Genomic DNA, 25,052 nt, shown 5'->3' on the forward strand with positions numbered 1-25,052 from the left:
TGCCTCATTATCGAAAAATTAATTTTGGCTAGAATGTTTTATGAATGAAAATTTTCCATGACGTAAACGGGAAAAACGCTGCTTACGTCACTAGGCTTACCGCAGTATACTAAAATATTTATTTGCAAACAATAACGAGTTTTAAAGAACCATTAGACCTAATTAAACATTTGCGCACCATCTTACTGTAGATTGATTTATTATAGAACTATGAAAGAGAAGTAATGAAATTAAATGTGCCGATATATGATTAGTTATTGTGTTTTAAGTGCTTAATAAGTTGTTTACACTTTAATTGTGTAGAGCGGTGTGGATACCTTTTACTTTGTTGTTTATTTTGCTGGTGACCTCCAGCTGTCTCGTTCTGAGGTTGCATGCAACCATGTGCTCTCTTCTATGTCAGCTAAGTCAAGTTTGCGAAAAAAGACTGCATTTGGCATGCGTTCGTCTGAGATTCGTCTCCCATACAGGATACTGCTCTGTCCTGCGTAACTGTCGGACTTAAAGAATTCCCTCTATACAAAGGCCGCGGATACACATTTGAGACCAAAAGAAAATTTGCTGCCGAGGACAGACGCAGACGCTAAAAGAAAATCTTAATCGATCACCGCGGACAATGGTTATGCTTGCCCTGGATGTGGCAAGATATGTAGGTCACAGCTGCAATCCTCATTAATTTTCGGACTCTAAGACAAGCCTTATTATTATTATTATTTTGCTGGTGAATTATTACCATGTGTTCATGCTTCAGTGTCTACCTCTCCTGTACCAAAACAAAGGAAATGGTCATAACACAGCTTCTCTACGCCTTACTTGCTCACACTAAACATGATATCCATCTAGCGGTCAACGAGTTTGCGTACACTGCAGCCTCTTTTGATTTAACTATAAACCTCGGTAAAAAGCTTGGAGTTAGGGCCAGGAGAGATCTGAATGGATGGATGTGTAAAAGCAAGCCATAGCACCACAAGGATGGATGGATGGCAAAAGCCGGTATCAACTTCCTATAGTCCGACAGTCAGGTTGGGCAGGGCACGTATCCCGTATGGGTAACGAGCATATTGTTTGGCGTAACAGAGGTGCCCCACGGAAACGTTTCTTTAGAAAACTAATGCCATGATTTAAGTCTAATAAGAAAAAATGCGCCAATTTACTTTGTCACTAAGTGCATGTTTTACCCTATAACGTAGAGAAGTTACATTGCAAAGACTTTCTTCCAAGCCAATAATAGTAAGCCTACAATAGTTCTACGCAAAAGATGGATTGTAAGACTATAAGACGGACGTGAGCTGTAGTTTGTCTAGACTGTAGGAGGACTTAAAAGACTTTAAATTTAATCGACATGTACAATTAGGCCTACAATTAGAACTAACAGAACACTAAAACAACTCTTCAGATTAGTAGTCTTTATCCGATCGTTCATTTTCGTAATTACAAGAATATTCCCAAAATGACTTCCGGTATATAACCTTCCGAAATTATTTAACAGAGCGAGGTTCGGCCACCTGGTACAAAAATATTCTCAAAATGACTTCGGGTATATATCCTTACTTAACAAATTATTCATCCGAGCGAGGCTCGGTCACCTGATATTAATTCTTAAATGTATAAGTATGAATGTATGCATATATGTATCATACATGTGCAGTCCCACCTGTGACCTACATATTTGCCACATCCAGGGCAAGCATAACCATTGTCCACAGGTGGTCGATTTAGTTTTTCTTTTCGCCGTCTGCGTCTGTCCTCGGCAGCGAATTTTCTCTTAGTCTCATATGTATATCCCGCAGCCTTTGTGGGTGACCTCCAGCTGTCTCGTTCTGAGGCCGCATGCAACCAGGTGCTCTCTTCTATGTCAGCTAAGGCAAGTTGGCGCCTAAGCTGGTCTTTGAAGCGTTTCTTGGGAAGCATCTGTTACGTCGACCACCTTTTAGCACACCAAAAAAAGACTGCCTTTGGCATACGTTCGTATTCTATACGGGATACGTGCCCTGCCCAGCCTAGCTGTCGGACCATAAGAAGTCCCTCTATCCTGCCCATACCGGCGTTGGCAAGGACATCGCTGTTTGTAGTGCGGTCTTGCCACCGTATGTCCATGATGGAACGCAAGCATATATACACGTCTATTTCAAGTCTATAACAAGTTACAACATGTCTCATCAACACGTCTTTTATTTTCTACACCGGATAGACCAGAAATCTTGCTATTTATACATTTTCCGAAGTGTCTAATAAGTCTCCGATACTAAACAAACTATGCAATTAAGGCTTGTCTTCGAGTCTTGTATTAGATCTATACGTGGCTGTGACAAACATATTTTGCCGCATCCCGCGTAGAGATAGCCTAACCGTTGTCTTCCGGTGATCAGTTAAATCTCTTTTAATCTTTATGTCTTTGACTATTTGGTAAGGTTGTGTTTTTTTTGTGTGCAAGCCTGTTAATAAAAATAGAAATATCAGCCGATTTGTTGCAACCACTGACATTGAATCGGAAGACCTTTTCTACTAGTTTCAGTGTTGTTCATAGTTCATATAATCTAAGGCAGTGGCTCTCAAACTTTTTTGACTCGGGGTCCCCTTTATACACCAATAACCCCTAATTGAAAAAGTTAAACAAATATATATTATATAAATTACAATTATTAAAGAAAAAAAAACATTTGTGTTGAAAAAGTGTTTTTTTTTTTAATTGAAATGATAAATTTTGTTTAAAATAAAAAATTAAAAAATTAGTGACTTGGATGAGCCAGGGTTGATATATGAGATTGTATGAGTGTATTTATGTCTAGCTCAGTGTTTGTAAGTAGCTACCACAAATCTCTACGATCACACATTTCTAGTCGGTTTCTTTTATTTGTAAATAAGTCTCACAGCAGCACTGAATCCATCCATCCATCCCAGTGGCGATACAGCCCATGGAGGGCTCTGGCCTGCTTCAACACATCCTTCCATTCAGATCTCTCCTGGGCCTTTCGTCTCCACGCCCTGACCCCAAGCAGCACTGAATCCATCCATCCCAGTGGCGCTACAGCCCATGGAGGGCTCTGGCCTGCTTCAACACATCCTTCCATTCAGATCTCTCCTGGGCCTTTCGTCTCCACGCCCTGACCCCAAGCAGCATTGAATCCATCCATCCCAGTGGCGCTACAGTCCATGGAGGGCTCTGGCCTGCTTCAACACATCCTTCCATTCAGATCTCTCCTGGGCCTTTCGTCTCCACGCCCTGACCCCAAGCAGCACTGAATCCAGTTTCCACCACAAAGAAGGACGACGGACAAAACAGCCAGAAACTTCTGTACAATGACCCATATTGCAGGACGTATATTGGGAATCTGTTTTTGTAACCAGAATTTGTAGTCTCCATGTTCAAACATTGGTTTTAAGTTCTTCGTTTGTTGATATCTTTATAAGCTGCTTCTGTACTAATATATGGACTTATTATTTGTGACTGGGATCTGTGTGTGTGAAAGAGTTCAACAGCCAGTCTGGAATAGCCAAGAGCAGAATGTTTTCGAATCTTTGGTTTAGGCCGTCATAGAATAGTTATTCAAGTTATCCGATCGGATCAATTGGCTTTCAGCGAAGGCGATATTTTTAATGCATACAATTTTCATCTTCCCGCGGACCACCCCAAGGGTCCGCGTACCACAGTTTAAGAGCCACTGATCAATTATAATCATATTCTTGAATAATGCTAAAAATAACGATTTTCCAGTCCTTTTAACAAGTCTTAGCTGATACGGGTGGGCCATAACAATTAACTTAAGTGATATCAATTTTCTCTCTAATTAATGGGACCTACACGTCCACATTATCAATTTAGAAAGTTTGCATAACATTCGTAAGTTTAGGCATAGGGCCTACTAATGGGTGATACCGGTACCTAGATTTCTTTCTTTCCCCCCCCCCTTTTTTTTTCCCTCTCCCCCACCCCAACAAAAAAAAAAAAAAGGTCAGTGTGCACTGACATATATAGTTTAACAGCTCTTTCGCACAATCTCACGTGATTCGAACAAAATGGCGGATAAACATTAAAATAACAACAATAGGTGTTTGTGACTATTGGAAGCGTTTCTTAAGTTGAAACTAAGGTTTAGATATTAGTTAGATCTAGGCTCTATATCTATTTATTTAATAAAAAAACAATGACAGACAAAGATCACGCTCCTCTCACTACATCATGTGCAAGAGCGTTGATTGACAAGCTTTACGAAAAGCGGAAAAGTGCCGCTCTGGAAATAGAAAGGTAAAAAAATATTTTAAAACTGAAATGGTATCAATCATTGCCATTTTATATCTAAATTTATATTCAATTATTGTTATAATTTGCTATCATTTGCCGCATGCAAAAACAAAACAAAAAAACTCACATGTACAGCAATTATCATTGACACACACACATCACACAGACTTCGACTTCTGCAATCATTCTCATTTGATTTTTATGTTTGATTGTTCTTGCTGGTTGCACTTACTTTGAAGGTTCGAAATTACATACATATGATTTATATATTTTATATGTCTCATATGACATATATAATATAAATGACTATATAAGTCTTATAAGTATATATATCAACTAGTCTAGCATTCTACTATTTCTAGGTGTTGTGTTGATGATAACTATTTCATTTACGATTTAGCCCCTAGAACACTACTACTAGATATAGTAACTATAATATATAGACTAGATCTAGTTAGTTTTCAGTATTGTATAGATTATAATATAGATTCTAGATATCTAGAATTTAATCTAGATCTAGAAGGGTTGTCTAAAGAAAAGCTAGCTTCTTTCTTGATATCCTGCTAAGAACAGCTGCTGACTAGGAAAAGTGGAGTGACTAGGACTGACTAGGTTAATCAAACTGTCACAACACCCCTACAACGAAAGTTGAGGGACAGATGAGAGAGAGGGATCTAGTCCTAGATTAGAGTCTTTTTTTTTTTAGATACTCATGCACTGAACTTGTCTGAACTGCACAGTGGCATTCAGACCAGGCAGCTCTCTATAAGGTTCATTTTGGGCCAGTGTCTTTTTCTGACTTCTTGTAAGTGTCTGCAGCTTTATAGGACTTGGTCAGAACACTCTGGTGACTCTCAACACAGGCACATTTACTGGCCCCAATTTTCAGCTTTTGGGTTTGGAGACGAAAAATTATAGGTTGGTTGTTTTATTAGGATAGCTTGTAGTGGGCATCCTTTTTCTTGACATACTGAACAGAATTTTTCTTTATTAAATCAATGTTAAATAAATAAACAACAGTATATTTGACTTTTGTTTTTGAAAGATCTCTAGTATGTACACAATCCAAAGTGTACAGACCCTGAACAAAAAGGGAGGATGAATAACTTATCTTATATATTACAGATGTTTCTTCAAAAAAGAAAATAATAATGTCCTATGCATTTCATGTGTCGATCTAGTCATGCTTGTTAATCAATGGCTTAAGCTCTTCTAAGTGGTTGGTTTTCCTGGCTGATTCAGGCAACCCATTCCATTCTCTAATGGCATTAGAATAGACATGTAAAGTTAACACTTTCGATAAAATGATTGATATATGGTATGATTTGGTTTGTGTTAAGAAATGTATACAACTATCATATTTTAAATACAGTTATTTTCTTTGATCATAGGCTTGTTAAAGACCTATCTGCTACTAGTCAGCTGGATCAAATTAAAAAGTTGCTCAAGGTTCTTGAGGAATATGCTGTCTCACAAAATCCCAACATTCGCAAAGGAGGTCTTATTGGCTTAGCAGCTGTTGCTATAGGCTTAGGAAAGGTAGAGTTAAACGTTTATAGTCATTTTTATTTTCTGTTACATCTTGTAAGATATTCAAAGAATTATTCTCGAATTTTCTTTTTTTTTTTTTTGGGGTAAAGATGAAATGAAATCAAATTAATATAAAGATTTTTTTTCTTTTTAAATGTATGCTTTGAAAATATTATTACACAAATTAGTGGGGATTCGATTCTAATCTTAATGGAAGCTAGAAAACAATTCAGAATTAAAAATATTTTTTTTCCTCCCAATTTTTTCATGTGTTTTTTAAATGTATACCTATGTTTATTTGTTTTTTTTACAGGATTCTTGTAGTTATATCAACAATTTAGTACGTCCAGTGGTCGTTTGTTTTCATGATGGTGACAGCCGTGTCCAGTACTATGCATGTGAGGCACTTTACAACATTGTCAAAGTGTCACGAGGAGCAGTTCTACCACATTTCAATGACATCTTTGATGGTTTGAGCAAGGTGACAGTTAATAAAGGCTGCTGGGAATTATGCATTAGTTTGTTAGCAGAGTTTACCAAATATAGAGATGTATAACTTTATTAGAGCACCATGGTAGCGGTATATCCTTGTGAGCAGATGATGATCCTCAGTGGCACAGATATTTTGAGGTCAGGTACTCTTTTCAGACCTTGCCTTGCAATCTAATCTATGTGGGCAGTTGATGTAAAAATTATCTGGTTCTTTGGCCAACGGTTGATGAGGATGTCATGTGGTCAGCCTATAAACCAACTACTTTATGTCAACAGCATAAGTCAAGTACTGAGTTGCGGGGACCCCAGGGCATCCTAAAAGTAGTCTCAAATCAAATCCTAGTCTTTCTGAGATGTGATGTAGAGATGTATGTCTAATCTGTGTCTGTATGATTTGTACTGTTCAGCAAATAGGTTGCATGTTTCTGTATGCGTCAAATTACTTGCGAGTTCTTGGCTACAGACATGCAGACAAATAATATTACTCCACAAATAGAGTAAACAACCAACAGGCGTATGAAGTATAACTGTTTAATTCATAACAGGAGCAGTCTAGTCTCAGTCACTATCATGTACAATGTTACCTCAACTAGCCTCAACTGTCTCTTTAATCTATCTAAGATACAGTCTCGCTTAGGGTTAATGTCGTCTCAATTATGCGTTCACTAGAAGTCACCTAAAGTGTGTCTCTACAGTGAACATGATACCCCCCCCCCCATCCAGTTCAGAAGCCAAGCGCTTTACCTATTTTAAGTTTAGGATATGAGTATTCTTTATGAAGTCTTTCTTTTGAAGGTGAATATGAGCACAATCTCATTTTCTATGTATCAGTTTAAAAGCTTGGGGTCATCTTTAGTTTTAAGCGGCTGATCGGTCTTTGATGTCTTGCTGTTAGCATTCCTCTATATTTATTACTCAGAAGCTTCTTCTTCTTCTTCATCATTCTCATTGTTATGTTGGAGTGTTCATATGACTAGACCAATACATGAGATGAACTGTGCAGTGGTTTCCAAATCAGGGAGCTCTCCATATAGTTTTCTTTCTATTGGGGTGGTTTGGTGCCAATGTCTTATACAGGCCTCTTGGTAAAGAGAGCAGTTTTGGAGGACTTGGTCGGCATTTTCTGGTGATACTCCACATGGGCAGATTTCACTGGTTCCAATTTTGAGCTTCTGGTACATGTGTTTACTCAGAAGCAATAACTTTCACTCAGAGAACATGTTGGAGATGGAAGAGTTGATGCCAAAATGTGAAGCTCCCGATTTATATTGAAACTATGTGTTTTTTATCAAATTTACACAAATATAATAGCTTTCACTAGCATGTGCTTTAGCTTCTCCGAGATTACATTTATATGTTGTAACATCTGGAAATGTGCATTTAAAACCTTATCTCATAAATTACAGACATTCCTTCAAATGAGATGACAATTACGTCCCATGTGTATCTATGTGTTAATCTTATCAGGCATGTTATAGATTTTAATGCTGCTATTGAAAAAGAAACTTTGTAAGGACATTCAACAAGTTTGTCATCACTCTTCCTTTGGCATTTGTACAACTGAGAATTACAAATGTGAAATTTCTAGTTCAGTTGGTTGTTGTCATCCAGAGATGGCTGATTACTTAAAGTTATGCTTAAGGTTTGCGTTGTGGAATTAACATGGCCTGTAGAAAAATGTATGTTTAATAGGGTTATCTTACTTTGGACAAAATATACATATTTTAAAAATCAATTTTTTTATTTTTTATTCACAGTTAACTGCACACCCAGATCAAAATGTCAAGAATGGAGCAGAGCTGCTAGATCGTTTGATTAAAGTAATTATTATACATTTTGTTATTTACAATAAGTTCAAATTCTAGCTTTAAAATTTTAAAAGAAAATCATTCTCAAAATTACCGGTATGTATGTGTATGACGCCATCATTATTTAACATAATTTCAATTATCTTTTGATGATGTTGATTCAGACTCTTAGAAATCATGATCATTTTTCATCATGTAGTTTTCAGAAATTGTAGTGGTCAATAGATCAATTTAACTTCTTAAAAATAATAATAAAATGAATAACATGCTTTAAGTGGACTGGCCTCTCTTGATGTCCTGCTAAGAACAGCTGCTGACCCAGAAAAGTGGAGGGATTCGGTTATTCCGATTCCAAACTGTCACAGCACCCTTAACAAAAGTTAAGAGACAGATGATGATAATGATGAAAATGTACAAAAATGCAACTAAAGCTATATGATGAGGATGTACTTGACATAAAATACTAAGGCATGACATGTAATGATTGAGTCTTGATTTTATTTACTAACTGACAGGATATTGTGACAGAGAGCTCATCTTTTGATCTTGTGGCATTCATCCCACTTCTACGAGAGAGGATCTACACTAAAAATACATTTGCAAGGCAGTTTATTGTTTCTTGGGTGAGTTATATTCACAATAGTTGCTACTCTTTTTACCTTTGTTCATAATATCAGGCACTGCACCTAGAATAGAATTAAGTCAAGTCGGAGATCTGATTCAATAATTTTATATTTTTAATAATTTGGACTATAACAGTTTATGTATTAATAAAAAAAAATTATATTGTTGTCTACGTTTCTTTAGAAATGAATTTTTTTTATTACTTTTGTTATGACATGATTAAGATTTAGTTGTTTGTTTCGGGAATAAGGGGAAAGTTTTACTTAGCGACGATGACGTAAAGTTTGTTAAAATGTAAAAACGCTCTATTCGACACTATCAACAAGACATTTTTCATTAGAGCAGTGAAAATAAGAAGTAATATCCAGATGGCTAGTAACAAAGGACATTATACAGATCCCTTCTTGAGGATTAAAAGTGTTTCCTATTTTAACACTAGTGTCGACTACCTATCTTGATTGTTTTGGCATTTCGCCGGTGTTTGAAGGTTGCCTCCTGTTTATTTCATTGTTTGTATTTGACATGGCAGTAGAGCCACAACACTTTCTAGCCCAAACCTCCCACAAGAAAATAATTATGTATCTTTATTATTATTATTATAGCTTTTATATAGCGCTACTTTTGGTCCAATCTCATTATCCTTGAGGCAATTTGTCTTACAACTGTGCATTACTCATAACAAAACATTATAACAATAGCAAATGAATTATACATGCAAACAACTTTTTAATTCAAACTTCAGAAAGTTGGATTGGATTCAATGATTTCATTGCTAAGTGAACATAAGAGTTCTTGTGTCTGTTTTGTGATCTTCTTTGCGATGGTAAAATGTTCAAATCTTTACCTAAAAGGTGACAATCCTATTAGCTTTCTTAAGAATTTTTCTCAAATAAGTATCCAAGTTGTTCAGCATGGCAGAGGATGACTTTGGGCAGGGTTCACACTTCCATATACCAAGCAGCCATCCTTTATTTTTTTGTCGTTAACAGATGAACAATTTTATTTTTTTGAAATGGTTAATGTTGATTCTCATATTGTCTGATTTCAGATTGAAGTTTTGGATGCTGTCCCTGACATCAACATGCTAGCTCTTCTTCCTGAAATTCTGGATGGACTTTTTCAGATCCTGGGAGACAACAGCCACGAAATACGCAAGATGTAATCAGATTTAATTTAGATTCCTTTTTTATTTTTTTAAATAGCTTTTCTTTCTGTCACTAAATTCCCTTTAACATAAATATTTAAATTATTTTAAGGATAACTCAGAATGGATGGAGATGCATTTGTTTAATTGTCAATTTTTGGGTTCTTTCCTTTATTTCACAGTATTACAAAGTGAAATAACGTTTTAACGTTAAATGAATTTCAGTTTTCACTATCTACTATTCATATCTTAATGCAGAATGAATTTTTTTTTTTTTTTTTTTTTTTTTTAGATAAATATTTTTCTAGACATTTTAGTTATGTTTTAAACCTTAAATCAAATTATACATTCACTTAGGTGTCAGGGAGTTCTGGCAGAATTCTTGGAAGGCATCAAGCGATCAAAGAATGGAGTCAACGTAACTGCCATGGCTAATATTTTGATTGTTCATAGTCAAAATACAGGTTAGCTAACTATGGACTATCTAAATATAGTTGATTTGATTTGCTATTGAAGCTACTTGTTAAATATAAATATATAAAGATTCTACTGTTTCATCAATGCTTCTGCGTTTGTGTATATCCTGCATGTCTGTCATGTTTTAAGACATCAAAAAACAAGGAAGTTGTTGCCTAAATTTATATTTAACATTTCTTTTTTTTTTTTTCTTGCGATATGTGCAACAGATTTTTAAGTTCCCCTTTCAGACCTTACAGTTGTTCCTCTTTCAGACCTAACAATAGTTCCCCTTTCTATGAGATGAATGATGTAAAAGTCATCTGTTTCTGTGGCCTGTTTGGAAGCGCATAAAAATAAGCAAGAGATTTTAATTTTAGGTGAACCATAGTTTAAGCTTGGACTCTTTCTATTTCCAAATTCTCTTGATAATGTCAAATTGTAGCCATTTAGACTATAAGAAAATGTGATCAGCATATAGATATTTTTTTTTTTTTTATCAAAACAACTGTTTTCAGAAATTAATTAATTTTTGAAAATAAATTTTTTGTTTTTAAACATGAACTGATTATGTCCTTGTATCCTACTTGGGGCACATTGGCTGAGTGATTAAACATTTGGGGTCCTGGGTTTGAATCTCGGTGAAGACTGGGATTTTTACTTTTGATTCCACTCACTTCTAATGTGTACCTGACTTAAGTTGGGGAAAGTAAAGGTGGTTGGTCATTGTACTGGCCACATGACACCCTGCTTAACCGTTAACCAAAAAAACCCAGATGACCTTGACATTATCTGCTCTATAGATCACAAGGTCTGAAAGGGAAACTTACTTTACTTATCCTACTAGCGTCTAATGCTTAAAATGCATTTCTTTAATGTTATAATTATTTTATAGTGCCAGGCCATGCTAATCCATGCAATTTAATTTGTCAGATGACCTGATACAATTTACTGCCATTACCTGGCTGCGGGAGTTCATTGCCTATTCTGGTCGGGCCATGTTGCCCCATACTGCTGGAATACTGAGTGCAGTCTTACCTTGTCTGGCCTACAATGATGAAAATAGAAAAAAGTCAGTGAAAATTTTTGTTATTGTTGTATTGAATTCTTTCTATACCCTGAGAATTTATGTTGTAATTACACTGCCACTCTGAAAGAAATTCATTATGTACCATATGTTTCATTTGCATAGTTATGTATCGTATTAATGCTTTGGACATTCCTTCTGGATTATTATACCCTAGCCCCAACCTGCAGGATGGCAGGGGGTTGTAGTGGGCAGGGTTTCAACTCAGGACCATCACGACATCAGCCCTTGAAAGTGCAGCTATGCAGCCATCATTTTGGGCTGAAATGAAAATTATTTCATGTGGGAATTAGTTTCTAATCTAACAGCCCTATTTGTCTAACAAGTGCTTTAACTATCCCTTAGTATTTTGGACTGTTGGGGCGCCACATATGATCTGTGGACTGTCTTTTCTAAATTATTCTCTGTCATTTGCCTTGATTATCTTTCAATGACAGCCTGTTCATTCTTTGATGTTGTCTTCCCATTGATTTCTTTGTCTGCCTCATATTCTTTTCCCTGGTTTTTCGAACCCTAAGGACCTTGTGTTTTGGCCATATAGTTTAATTTTTGGCCAGTGGTTAGCAGTTCATTGTAGAGCCCTATTGCTATTATGATCTTGTTTTGAATTTTCTCATATTTTTGTGCAGTCTTTGTATGTGATACTTAGGATCATTCTACATCTCCGTCCCATGTTATAGAAGTTATAAATAACAAGTATTACATCTTTGTATTTTTAAAAAAAAATTATTTCTTGTGTATACACTCAGAGTTCGTGAGGCAGCTGAAAGTCTAAATCAGGCACTGAGGAAGCTTGTGGAGACTCAAGATGACCAACCTACACCCACAGCTGAGGTGATATCATTCATCAATGAACTTGACAAAACAGACAAAACATCTTTAAAAACAAATAGGTAATTTTACATTTAGTTAGTTGAGGGAACAGTTGATTAATGGAACCAACCATTTGTTAAATCACACTTGCTTAAGGGGCCTACGTATCTAAATTAGTGTCAGGTTATACTGACTCCATAAAATTTATATAATAGGGTTAGATCTGCAAAATTAGTGACATTTTAACATGGATGCGAGATTTCCGGCAAAATGCCAGTCTGACTGATTGCCGGTATTGGACTGTTTTGCTTGTCATAAATACAAGTTTTTGTCTATTAGACTTTGTCAGCTTTTGAAAAACTAAAATTTAATAATAAAAGTCGAATTTAAACAAAGACATGATGCTACATTTCTTAAATTATTGCACATGCGCAATTCCTGTACTTTCACTTTTTGTCACAGAGTTTCTGTGGCATCATGAAACTCAAGGATGTCCTGGAAGGCTCCTGGAATTTCAAGAAACTCAAAAAGTCCTGGAAATCTCCAAAAATTTTAAATTATCTCCTTTCACAGATCGAAAAAAGAATTTAAAAAAAAGGCTTTAAAGTCATGTGTACAAAGGGGATAGCAGTGAATCATTCAAACTTTATAATAGTGTTGAAATATTCAGACTTTATTATAGTGGTAAAACATTCAAACTTGAGAAAAGCTGTGAAACTAGTAAGGCAATGGAGAGGTCTCAGCATATCTACAAATCTGGAAATTTACATTGCTGTAGTCCTTCCTCCACTCCATATGCATGAGTCATGGACCTTCTATTCCTGCCACATCAAGAAGCTAAGCTCCTTCCACCTATGCTGTCTAAGAAAATTCATCAGGTGAACTTGTTTGACCACATGTACGACGTTGAAATCCTATAGTTGTCTTATCTGAACAGTATCAACGCCACAGCAAAAGGGTCCCAATTTCGATGGGTGTGACTGATTTCGATGGTATGCCAGAAAATTGCCTTCCAAAGGACTTTTTTATGGTGTGCTGTGTGCAGGAAAGTGCTCTCAGGGGGTCAACACAAGCATTACAAGGAGTGTGATATTGACATTTACAGCTGGGAAAAACTAACCAACACAAGCTAAACGGGGCTGTGTTGCTTGCATCCATGCTTTGAGATACAAAGTTGGGGACATTAGTTGTATTGGTTGTCATACTGTTCTTACACCAAGATGACATCTGTTACAGTGCTGCATTACTTGTAGAGAAGCCACAAATGTATTGATCAGATAGAACAGACAATTGAAAGACATTTATCAATTAGGACCTGTTTCTGGATCCATCACTGCCCAGCAGGAGCTTATTTTCTTAGGAAAGTTTGATCCACCTTTGTATGAAAAACTTTTAGAACATAGATCACTTGCTCCTTAATTATAGGATGCTTCACTGCAATAATATGGTTAAGTGACATAAGGGTTAGAATTTTTGCTGTACAAGGCTTCTCCCTACACTATAAAAAGAATGATCTTAGTGTGTTCATCAGAGCACACAGAGAATCAGATTTTGAGTTCAATTTTTACATTAATATTATTGATCTAAGATTGGTCTTTTTGTGGGTTTGTTGTTGCTTTTTTGTTTTTTTGTGCATATCTTATTCCTTTATGAATGGATCAATGAACTGCACTGATAGCAATCTTATAATTAACATATAATTATGCTCATCTGACAATTTTATATGACATGCTTGTCACCAATTTAGTTTAGAAAATAAGTTTTTCTTTGATTCTAATTCATAATCAGTTCAACTTACTTCTGTTATTTTATTTTGTTCACCAGTGCAATAATTCAACTAGAAATCCTGCCTGTAATAAAAGTACTACAAAGGCTGCTTACTCATGAAACAATTCAAGCAAGAGTTGCCTCTTTGAAATGGTTTAATCTTCTGCTGGTGAAAACTCCAAACAAGGTTCCTACTTATATCCTTCTCCCTTAATGTCATTCGTTGTAGTTTAACCTCTTCTCAAACACAGAAACATTTATATATTATCATACAGTACTTAAAGTTTGGAAAATCATATTATGAATTAGAGTTGCTTAGCCACAATTTATATTAAGTTGCATCTTGGTACTGTGGTATATATAATTGTGATGACAGCTCACAGAGTGCTTGGAAGACAACACATACAAAAAAAATTTGAGTTGTTTTTTTAAACAATTTACACACTGGTGGGAGGAATTCTGAAAAGTAAAACATTTGAGAAATTTAAAAAAATAAATAAAAAGGCCTATTTTTTTTTTCATTGTTTTAATTAGTTTTGCCAACTTTGTTACTTACTTAGACCCTCCCATACCCTTCAGGGCTTTGGGCGGCAAGCTGTAATTTCTCCACAAATATATATACACTTAAACATTTTTAATTCTCTTATAACTTATGACTTATTAATTTTGTGAGAATATTAAATTAGTAATAACGTTCTTGTTGACAGACTTTCCGTTACATTGAAACTTTCTTTGGGCTCTTAATGACGACACTAGCAGACCCTTCAGATGATGTAAGTTGATTGGTTTATTTTTTTTTTCAACATTAGTTTTGGTAACACCTCTAATAATACCTTCACACACCACACAAGTATATTGTAATGGAGATGTTGGAATCCTACATGCTCAAAGATTATTTATGATCATATTTCAGAGCCTTTCTATTTAGATGATGGAAAAATATAAAGTACAAGCCAACCCCGCAGCATAGCCTACGCTGCTATTTAGTGGCGGTGGGTGGTTGGGCGATGTAGAGAATTATATATACAGAGAAGATTACTTGTCCTTCCCCAACCCCCTCTTTTTTTTTCTGAGCCACGCTCTCTGTCGATGCAAAAGTTACGTGGGGTAATAGTCCGACTTGCAAAAGTAAAAGAGTTATCTTTCCATGACTTTTTCATTGAGGGTTAGAGTCTGTGTTTTGTCCCGCATGGTTGGGCGGCAAAGAGAATGATATATACAGATGAATGCAGATAGATTTATTTTAGTTCTGTTTTGGGTGCAAATGATTTAGTCTCTAGCTCATTTAGTTTTCCATAAAGTTTTTATGTTAGGAATTAAAGGTACTGAATTCTGTATTAAGAGATTTTGAAAACCCAAAATGTATTTGTAAGGGCAATCCTTACCGATTTCTTTTAGTGCCATCTATAGTTTATCTCATAACATTGTTCACTAATAATAAAAGTTAGTTCCCCTTCAGACTTTGCGATTTATAGGGCAGATGATGTAAAGGTCATTTGTTTCTGTGGCCCAGGGTATCATGTGACCATCACAATGTTCAGTCCTACTGCCTTTACTTTTCTCCAACTAATGTCAGGTACCCATTAAATTAGAGCTGTGTGGACTCAAGAGATGCCCTAAAGATCCTGAAATAAAAAATCCCTGTCTTTACCAGGATTCAACCCAGTACTTCTCTGTATGGAAGCCAAGCACTTTACTACTCAGCCACCCCCCTCCTTCACTAATAGTAATAGTGGATCATTAAATTTATTTAAGTAGCGATTCCTATGTAATGCCTAAAAATCATGTTATAAATGATGTGTTTTTCCCGCCAGGTTGTTTTATTAGATCTGGAGGTTTTGTCTGAGATTTCATCGAACCCCACGGGTTTCATTATGCCCCCTGGCTCATCAGATGGCACTGTGGTCAGCCCAGAAAGGGCAAGTTTCAGTGATGTGAAGTTGAACCCCTACTTTTTTAAGCTAATGAATGGCTTGATTGACTGGTTTAAGAAGGACAAACAGTTGCTGGAGGACAGAGGAGCTTTTATCATAAGGTAATGAAGCACTTTACATAGGCTAATCGGAGGAAAAAGGGGCTTTAAGAAGTAGATTGATTCAAATTCTAGAGATACAAGTGTTAGTTTAGATGAAAAGGAAAGAGGTTATAGCTTATGATTTGTGTGCTTTTAAAATCTACAATACAATGCTACCAGCATCCAAACATATTTGTAAAGGTTCAAATTTGCTTTTGAGTTTTAAATTGAATTATAATTAAGAATATTTTACTTTTCTTAATATTTTTTCTTAGAAATTAAATTTAAAAATGTAAATTTTCAAATGATAAGCAACCAAAAGTTAAGATTCTTATTAAAATTTGAAGCTTGGTCGCTCATTGTGCATTATTTAATACATGACTCAAATTAGATATACCCATACACAGGATAGGATTCAAAAAATAAATCAGCAAAAGTTCTTAAGAGAAATGTCATGAATCTTAAATCCTCACAACAAGTATTTTTTAAATATTTTTTTTCAATTATGTTCTCTGTTCATTCCAACTAAAAAGGAGGCGCATTGGCTGAGTGGTAAAGCACTTGGCTTCCTAACCAGGGGTCCCAGCTAAGAATCCTGGTGAAGATTGGGGTTTATAATTTTGGGAATCTTTGGGCACCTCTGAGTCCACCCAGCTCTAATGGGTACCTGACATTGGTTGGAGGAAAAGTAAAGGCACCTGTTCATTGTCTTGACCACGACACTCTCGTTAACTATGGGCCACAGAAACAGATGGCCTTCCTTTACATCATCTGCCCTATAGATCACAAAGTCTGAAAGGGGAACTTGACTTTATTTTACTCCAACTAAAAGGAGTTAACATGGCAGGATGTCACTTTTGCATTTACATAAAACATTACTGCACAAAGAAACATAAGTAAATCTCAATTTTTCTTCAACTGTTTCAATTCACAGGCAGCTATCTATCTATTTGAGTGCTGAGGCAATATTCCACAGTTTGTCTGAGATTCTCATTCTGGAAGAGGATGTCGCCTTTGCATGCACAGTGGTGCAGAGCTTAAATACAATCCTACTGACCTCCACTGAGATCTATGAGCTCAGGTCCCAGCTTAGAGAGCTCAGTACAGAGGTAGATAATCTTTTATATACTATCTTGACACATGATGATTGTTCAGCCAATTTTTTTTTTCATTGTTAGCTTTGCTTCTTTAAATCAGTGGCCGGCAACATTTTCATCTCCGCCTGTGGTCTTGTCTGGGGCATAGGCTACCAACCAACTCTAACCTCAGGCATCTCAACTCTGGAAGAGTCTCTCCAATTGTCCCCATGTCATTGTTATCTGCTTGTTCCAATCCACCTTTTACTTGTTCATTACATGAGCAGATGTCTGAAAACATTTCTGCTTTTTATTCATTTAGCTTAAGTTTGTTTGTATTTTTTTCTCTTTGTTGACAAAGCTAACAAAATTTCAATTACCAATGAGAATCATTGATCTTTTCTTTTTCTTATTTTATTTTGTTTATTATACTTTAAAGGTGTTAGTGGAATGTAGCTGTAACTTTGGCATGAGCATATGACATAATTATGTGAACATAAAAGGAATTAGTGTGGGGTGTGGGTTGGCTGAGTGGTAGAGTGATTGGCTTCTGAACTCAAAGGTCCCAGGTTTGAATCTCTGTGAAGACTGGGATTTTAATTTAGGGATTTTTAGTATGTAAATCCCTGAGTCAACTCAACTCTCATGGGTACCTGACTTAAGTTAAGAAAAGTAAAAGCGGTTGATCTTTGTGCTGGCCACATGACACCCTTGTTAAAATTTGGCCATTAAAAAAAAAGACATTTTAATGACATTTTTTAAGTAGACATGTTTCTTCATTTTAAAATTGTCTTTACTTCTTTCCCTTTACATAAAGGAGTTTCATCTGATTCTAGTTTATATATGCCCATAGGTAAATAAAGATCCAGAACTGTAGATATCTTCTGCACCAATAGACACAGTCTAAATTCTACTCCTGGGAAATCTATTGCCAGCTTAACAGAGAATTTACTAGTTAGCTTCATATAGATGCTGCCCATTCCAATTTTCTCAGCTCCAACTGAAAATACATTTTATTTCAATTCAATTTAATCACAGCACCCCTATGACGATAGTCAAGGGACAAATGAGATGAGATGATTTAATCATTTACAATATTCCAACTTATGAGCATTACTGACAAATGATTTCCTAACTTCTTGTCTAGGAGAGCTGTAGCTTGTTTTGCTGTCTGTACAAGTGTTGGTGCCACAGTCCCATATCCCTGATGTCCCTGTGCTACCTGACCCAGAACTATGCCCAGGCCTACAGGCTCATGCAGATTTTGTATCCTTTTTATTCTAGAGCCAAAGTGTAAGAATTTCATTGTCTGATAAATGACAGATGTTCCTCTGAAATTGTAGTCTTAAAAAAAAAATGTCAGAAACATATTAAGATATTTTAGGTTAAGAATAATATCTCAAACTACCAAATGGATAAACAGCTTTTTGCAAAAATGGATTTATTTTTTCATAAAATTCTGACTTTTTAATTTAAAAAAGTTGCTTTTGTTTAGTGTTTCTCTCATGCTACATGAAGCTCAGTGCCTTGTGGTTTCATCTCTTTTAGGGACTTATCAGGGAAGATGGTATGTGGGAGAAGGTTTCCGTGCTGACTTTAATTAGTGCTTAGCAAACACAACACAGCTTTTAGTCTTGGTTTCAAGGTCTAGCCCCTTCGATAGGTAGCCAAGTGGTTTAAGATACATCCTACTTTAAATAAAAATATATTCAATACACCATAAGAAGGAATTACTGTTATCTATGTTGTAATTATTTCCCTTAACATGTGACAAGTGGCGATCTGGAAGTGACAGTGGATTTCTTGAAAGAAATAGATAAGCTGGTGCAACTCATTGAATCACCTATTTTTGCTTGTAAGTTAATATTAGTCTTTTCAGAAATGTAATTACATGATTAACAATGGTTTTCATTCAATATAGAAAGTCTAAAAATTGTCTGCCTTTTCGTTTTCTATTATTTTGTTTTTAGTCAGTGGAAGAAACTTTATGTCAAATAGAATTTGCTAGTTTATTTTTTAGAATATTATTATAAATCGGCTTCTTAAATAAAGTTCTTGAAATATTTGAACTGAAGACTCACACTGAAATTATGTATGGATGGAGACTGTAAACTTTAAAACAGTATGACAAACAAATGCAGTCTAATAATTAAATTGTTAAAGATTATCTTTTGCATGTCTTGAAAGGGGAGGTAGAAGGTATTATGAATACCTCAGATATTTTGAAATGTTTTAGCTAGAGTTAAATGAATCATTTAGGTTCATTTATCATTCTTGTCCTTATTAAAAGATATTGAAAAAAAAAAGCAATATTTTAAATTTGTTACAAATAGGTGTTATTTTATTTCAGATTTGCGGCTTCAGTTGCTAGAAGCCCATCTGTACCCTGAGCTGATAAAGAGCTTGTATGGACTGCTTATGATGTTGCCCCAGTCCGAGGCATTCAAATTGCTCCGCTGCAGACTTGAGTGTATACCCCAGATTAATCTTACAGTGGCATTAGATACAGAGTATGTTTCAGTCTTGGTTTCATTATTCTTTAGTACTAGGCTACAGCATTTTTAATTTAAGCTGCTTTTTTGTCATGTCCTGCCGTTTCAGAATCAGGCTTTTGACAAAGCGTTAACTATTTTATGTGACCAGCAAAATTGCCAGCCAGAAAAGTTTGTCATCTGGGTGGATTTAAGAGACACCCTTAAATCCCACATAAAATTCCCAGCCTCTGCTTTAGATTAATGCATCAGTTTGGTTTTGATGGAATGAAAAGAAAGGTGTATTCAACAGATCATCTTTCACTTCCTTCTATTAGCTTACTCTTTATGTGTGGAAGGAAGGAAAACGTTGGTTGGAAGTCTAGAAATTCCTGAACCTGGCAGTGACATTGATAGAGTGTTTTGCTGCTAATTGGAATGCCATGGGTTCGATCCCTATACTTGCCAATTTTATTTTTTTTTCATTGATGATCCAAACCTATTTATCTTATAAATATTATAGATTTGACTTCCTCATTCTCATTGTTATGTTGGAGCGCTCGGATGGCTAGACAAATATATATGAGATGAACTGCGCAGGGAGCTCTGCATATAGTTTTCTTTCTATTGGGGGTGTTTTGGGGCCAGTGTTTTGTTCAGGTCATGCATGTTAATCAGTGACTTAAACTCTGCTAAGTTGTTGGATTTTACTGACTGATTCAGGCAACCCATTCCATTTGATTTGATGATGATCTGAGCTCAAATTCATTTTAATAAGATTAGATCTAATTCTCTCTGTGCATATCCAATCAGTTTCAATCTGATCAAATTTTATTTCAAAATTAAGATGGAATTTATTTATTTTTTAAAATAATTTTTATATCATTTGTTTTTTTGTTGTTTTTTTTTTCACAGTCAAAAAAAAAGAGGTGAAGAGAGACCACTGGTGAAGAAAATCAACTTTGACGAGCTTCTTGAGCACTTCCTGCGAGTTCAGGCTAAGCACCGGGAGCACAAACGTAATCAAGTGGCTTACAAGATAGCAGCTGCTCGTAACCTTCGCTAAAAGACATAGCATTACTTATAGCTACACATTCCTTATCTCCACCATCAAACTTATTTAAAGATGTGATAGAAACCGGTTCATTTTGCATTATTTTATTTGTTTGTATGTTTTTTTTAAACCAATTTTTATAAGAATACTATGTATTTTATGTAAAGTATTTGGTGTGGCTGTGGATAAATGTCTCTCCAACCCTAATCCAGTATTGAGTGTGCATGTTAAGTAATATATGTCATGGTCCATGTGGGCTACTGTGAGTATGTTTTTCTTAAGATCCAACAGAAGTTATGCAGCCTTATTTTCCTTTAGGAAAGAGCACTTCCCAGATAATTGTGACCTCATAAAGTACTGTGCTGGAAACAGTGGAATGAGTAAAGTACTTGAAAAAATTTAGTTTGTTCAGAGTGCTTAAAAGAGGAAGAGGTTATGACTTGAAATGAGGTTATAAAGATCTATGCTTTCCTTCCCAGACATAAAGAAGATGACGTAATTCTCATTTCTAGCTCATGTCTTTAAATTTTTTCCCCCCTCCTCCATCTATTTATTGTTGATGCCTGTAATTACATTACTATTGTTTTTAAATTTGGAAAGTCATTTCAGTTGTTTGAATTGTAGTGTAGTTTAAACACTTGCTTATTTGAATAACAAACAAAGAATTATAAATACGTGGGCACTGTGGCTGAGTGGTTAAGCGCTTGGCTTCTGAAACTGGGGTCGGTCCTGGGTTCGAATCTCTGTGGAGACTGGGATTTTGAATTTCTGATTTTTAGGGCGCCCCTGAGTCCAGCCAACTTATATATAATGGGTACCTGTCTAAAGTTTGGGAATGTAAAGGCGGTTGGTTGTTGTGCTGGCCACATGAAACCCTGCTCATTAACCATTGGCCTGAGAAACAGATGACCTTAACATCATCTGCCCTATAGATCGCAAGGTCTGAAAGGGGAACTTAATTTTGATTGAAGTCGCCTGCAATTAGTCATGTAAAATGAAGTAAGGTTAAAACTTGAAGTCGCCTGCAATTAGTCATGTAAAATGAAGTAAGGTTAAAACCACTTTTTTCAGAAGTGATCTGAAGTTTATTTCCCCAGTGCCACATGTAATCTGCATGTTTTAATTAGAATGAATCCATTAAGGCATTCCAATAGATTCTTAATTTGTAAGTGACCAAAAAAACATTAGGGCATATGTATATATTTATTTTAATCATTGTGTTCCATGTTATGGTAGAGTTAGGAAGGTCGGTAAACAACCAATCCTTCATCCTGGCTACGGGATAAAATCCTTTTCGGTCAAAGTTTTCAAAGGGATTTATCTCGAACCTTTTCGGACATCTCGACAAGGTACTCTTAAAGCAGAAGATTTGCCAGTATAATGTGGAATTCTTGTGCGACATGTCCTAATGAATTATCTGGCTGAAATTCAGCTGTCACACTGATTGTGTTTTTTCTTGGGATTTTAAATCCAATATTTTAGTATTTTATTGTATTTTTTGGTTTGAAGTTTGAAAGACACTTCATGTGATTATGTTGACAGCATAAAAATATGATATCTGTAATGCAATAATTTATTATTAAATGTATTTAAACCTGAGCCTTATTTATTTTTCTCATTATCTTCATAACAATGATCATTAAAATATGGAACATGATTTTGTTGCATAGATGTGATAGGATTGTAGACTTGTGATGTCAGAATTATTTTTTTTTTTACCATAAAATAGTTTTGAAATTACCAGATATTCATATGATTTTATATTAACCTTCATTAGGCTAATGACAGTAATAAGTGTACACTTAAAAGAAGGGATAACTCTCTTTTCACAGGTTTTGAGATGTGTCTTTTATATCCCCATTCTTACATAGCCTACAATAGGGCTTAGACAAGGGGTGGGCAAACTTTTTCAATAGAGGGCTGCATTAAAATTTGTTTTTGAATTGTAATAATAATAATTAAGTATTACAACTTGGATAAAATACGATTTTTTTTTTACACTCCTAATTGAGGAACAACAAGAGTTAGCAATTTCTGAAACTAATTTTACGAAAAAATTTTTAAATTTTCTTTTTGTCTTTTTTTACATCACAACATTACACCACAAACGTACAGTTGTACTTAATGTGAAGTATTGAACTGTTTACACCCATGCATGATTTCCCGGACCTGTGGAGCTAGCTTACTAGTTCTTATCCTTGTGACTGATGTCAAATAACATTCAGTCAGCATCGACCTGTTCTTACACTTGTTTATTTTCAAACAATACACAATGCTTATTCACAGTGAATGTGGACCCAGATATTGTGAAATTTTTTTAAAGTGTGGAAATACAGCTTTGATACCCATAAAACTCACGCGGAAGAACCGACTGCAATGGAACTCCAGGTCATAATTTGCTTCGAAGTTCTTGACGTCTTAAAATTTACTTTCAAATTTCACAGTCAAGGCATCCAAATAAGTCTTGTACTTTTTAATCATTTCACTAGAAATAGGTTCACCTTTGTGCAAAGGGAAATGACAAAAGCTGTTTTCACTTGCCAGTCTGGAGAAATGGGGAAGCCTTGTTTAGAAAGATTTAACATGCATACACGTGAAAACAATCAGTTGTAATAGTGCCGATCAAAAACATGAAGTCTGTTTTCCGCTCTTCATTAGTAATATTAGTAAAAAGGGTCACAGTCAATCAAACAAGAGCTCTAATAATCCTCTCAATACCTTACCCAAGCTAAGCCAACAGATTCTATTGTGGTATCGAACATCGGAATGGTTAGTTTCCAAATCTTCAAGTAGGGTCCTACTTCTCGGAAATGCCTGTGGGTAAGACCCCTAGCTCTGATAAATTTTATCACTAAGATAATTGGGTCAATAATAAGTTTGATAGTCAATGCAGCTTAACGCTAACTTTTCCTATATGGAGTTTATGGTTGGGATATTGTTCTTTAATTTATTTAAAACTATTTTTTCTCTGTCAAAGCACGGGCTCCATCCGTTGTTACACTTGCTATCTTGTTCCAACTCAACACCTTCAACCCAGTTCTTCATAAATGCTGGCCTGAGTTTGTGTCTTTGACTGACGTAACGAGGCATTGCCGATAAGAATAGTATTCGTTTACTTGAAACTTTTTAGAATGACATGTTTCTTACCCTCTTCATCATAAATGATAAGAATCAGAAGTTTCAATAATATATATAAAAAATATTTAAAATTATTTCATTTTTAATATATTTTCATTTATTATGTATATAATTTGTGGGTACACCTGATTTATGTAGGTGTTCGTGGGCCACTTAAAACACTCTGGTGGGCCGCATATGGCCCGCGTTCCGTAATTTGCCCACCCCTGGCCTAGACTATTCATATTGAATGTCAAATGGATGGCTGCCTGGTCGTGCGGTTTGCGCGCTGGACTGTTGTTTGGATTTATCGATGGTCCCGGGTTCAAACCCTGCCCGCTCCCATCCCCCGTCGTCCTGCGGGAGGTTTGGACTAAGAAGTAAACTATCTTCAACTCTGAAGGAACATCCGAAACATGTCAAACATTTTACAAATTTGTTAGTAATTAGGCTTGAGTTTTAGACAGCATAGTCTTTGTCTTGTGCCTGTGTGGTGTATGTAGGTTTTTCAATTCTTACGATTAGCTTGCTCTCTTAATGGCTGGAAGGAAAAGGTTGGTTGAATGGAGTTCTGGAAACTCCTGAAACTGGCAAAGAAATTGATAGAGTGTTCGTCTTCTTATATAATACAGACGTTACTTCAAAAAAGAAGATGATTACGTCCTACACGTCATGCATTCAGTCATGCATGTTAAACACTGACGAAAATTCTGCCTAGTCACTGGTTTTCCTGGCTAGCTCAGGCAACCAATTCCATGCTCTTATAGCACTAGGGAAGAAAGAGCATTTGTACAAATTTGTCCTAGCATATGGAATGAGTATTTTATTAGTGTTGCACTTATAACATGGGTGTTTTATGTTTAAGCTCCATGATAAAAGTAGTTTCCCCTTTCAGATCTCGCAAACCATAGGGAGGATGATGTAAAGTTATATGTTTATAGTGTTATCAGTTAACGAGGGTGTCATGTGACCAGCACAACGACCAACCAGTTTACTTTCCTCAACTATTGTCAGGTACCAATTAGAGTTGGGGGGCCTTTTTTTTGTCTACGACATCCTATCATATCCTATCATATCCTATCATATCATATCCTATCATATCATATCCTATCATATCCTATCATATCCTATCATATCCTATCATATCATATCCTATCATATCATATCCTATCATATCCTATCATATCCTATCATATCCTATCATATCCTATCATATCCTATCATATCATATCCTATCATATCATATTCTATCATATCCTATCATATCATATCCTATCATATCATATCCTATCATATCCTATCATATCCTATCATATCCTATCATATCATATCCTATCATATCCTATCATATCATAT

General features: G+C 35.6%; 1 protein-coding gene across 2 annotated transcripts; it reads left to right on the plus strand.

Annotated features, from left to right (window-relative positions):
- The first annotated feature begins 4,012 nt into the window (after positions 1-4,012).
- LOC106080229 (protein VAC14 homolog) lies at positions 4,013-22,178 on the plus strand. Of its 2 annotated transcripts, XR_008779013.1 has the most exons (18): positions 4,013-4,246; positions 5,635-5,782; positions 6,087-6,254; positions 8,023-8,085; positions 8,589-8,696; positions 9,746-9,855; positions 10,199-10,305; positions 11,231-11,369; positions 12,134-12,277; positions 14,022-14,151; positions 14,672-14,737; positions 15,779-15,999; positions 16,913-17,087; positions 18,202-18,320; positions 18,830-18,909; positions 19,405-19,564; positions 20,441-21,583; positions 21,631-22,178. XR_008779013.1 is itself a non-coding variant. In XM_056036286.1 (17 exons), exons 1-17 carry the CDS (start codon positions 4,146-4,148, stop codon positions 20,589-20,591), a joined length of 2,190 nt encoding a protein of 729 aa, XP_055892261.1. In that variant the 5' UTR covers positions 4,013-4,145; the 3' UTR covers positions 20,592-22,178. The 2 variants fall into 2 exon arrangements, 1 of the variants encoding a protein (XP_055892261.1); XM_056036286.1 differs by having other exon boundaries at positions 20,441-22,178.
- The last annotated feature ends 2,874 nt before the right edge of the window (positions 22,179-25,052 follow it).

The sequence above is a fragment of the Biomphalaria glabrata genome, chromosome 7 (genome assembly GCF_947242115.1).
Source record: "Biomphalaria glabrata chromosome 7, xgBioGlab47.1, whole genome shotgun sequence".
Taxonomy (NCBI): Eukaryota; Metazoa; Mollusca; class Gastropoda; family Planorbidae; genus Biomphalaria; species Biomphalaria glabrata.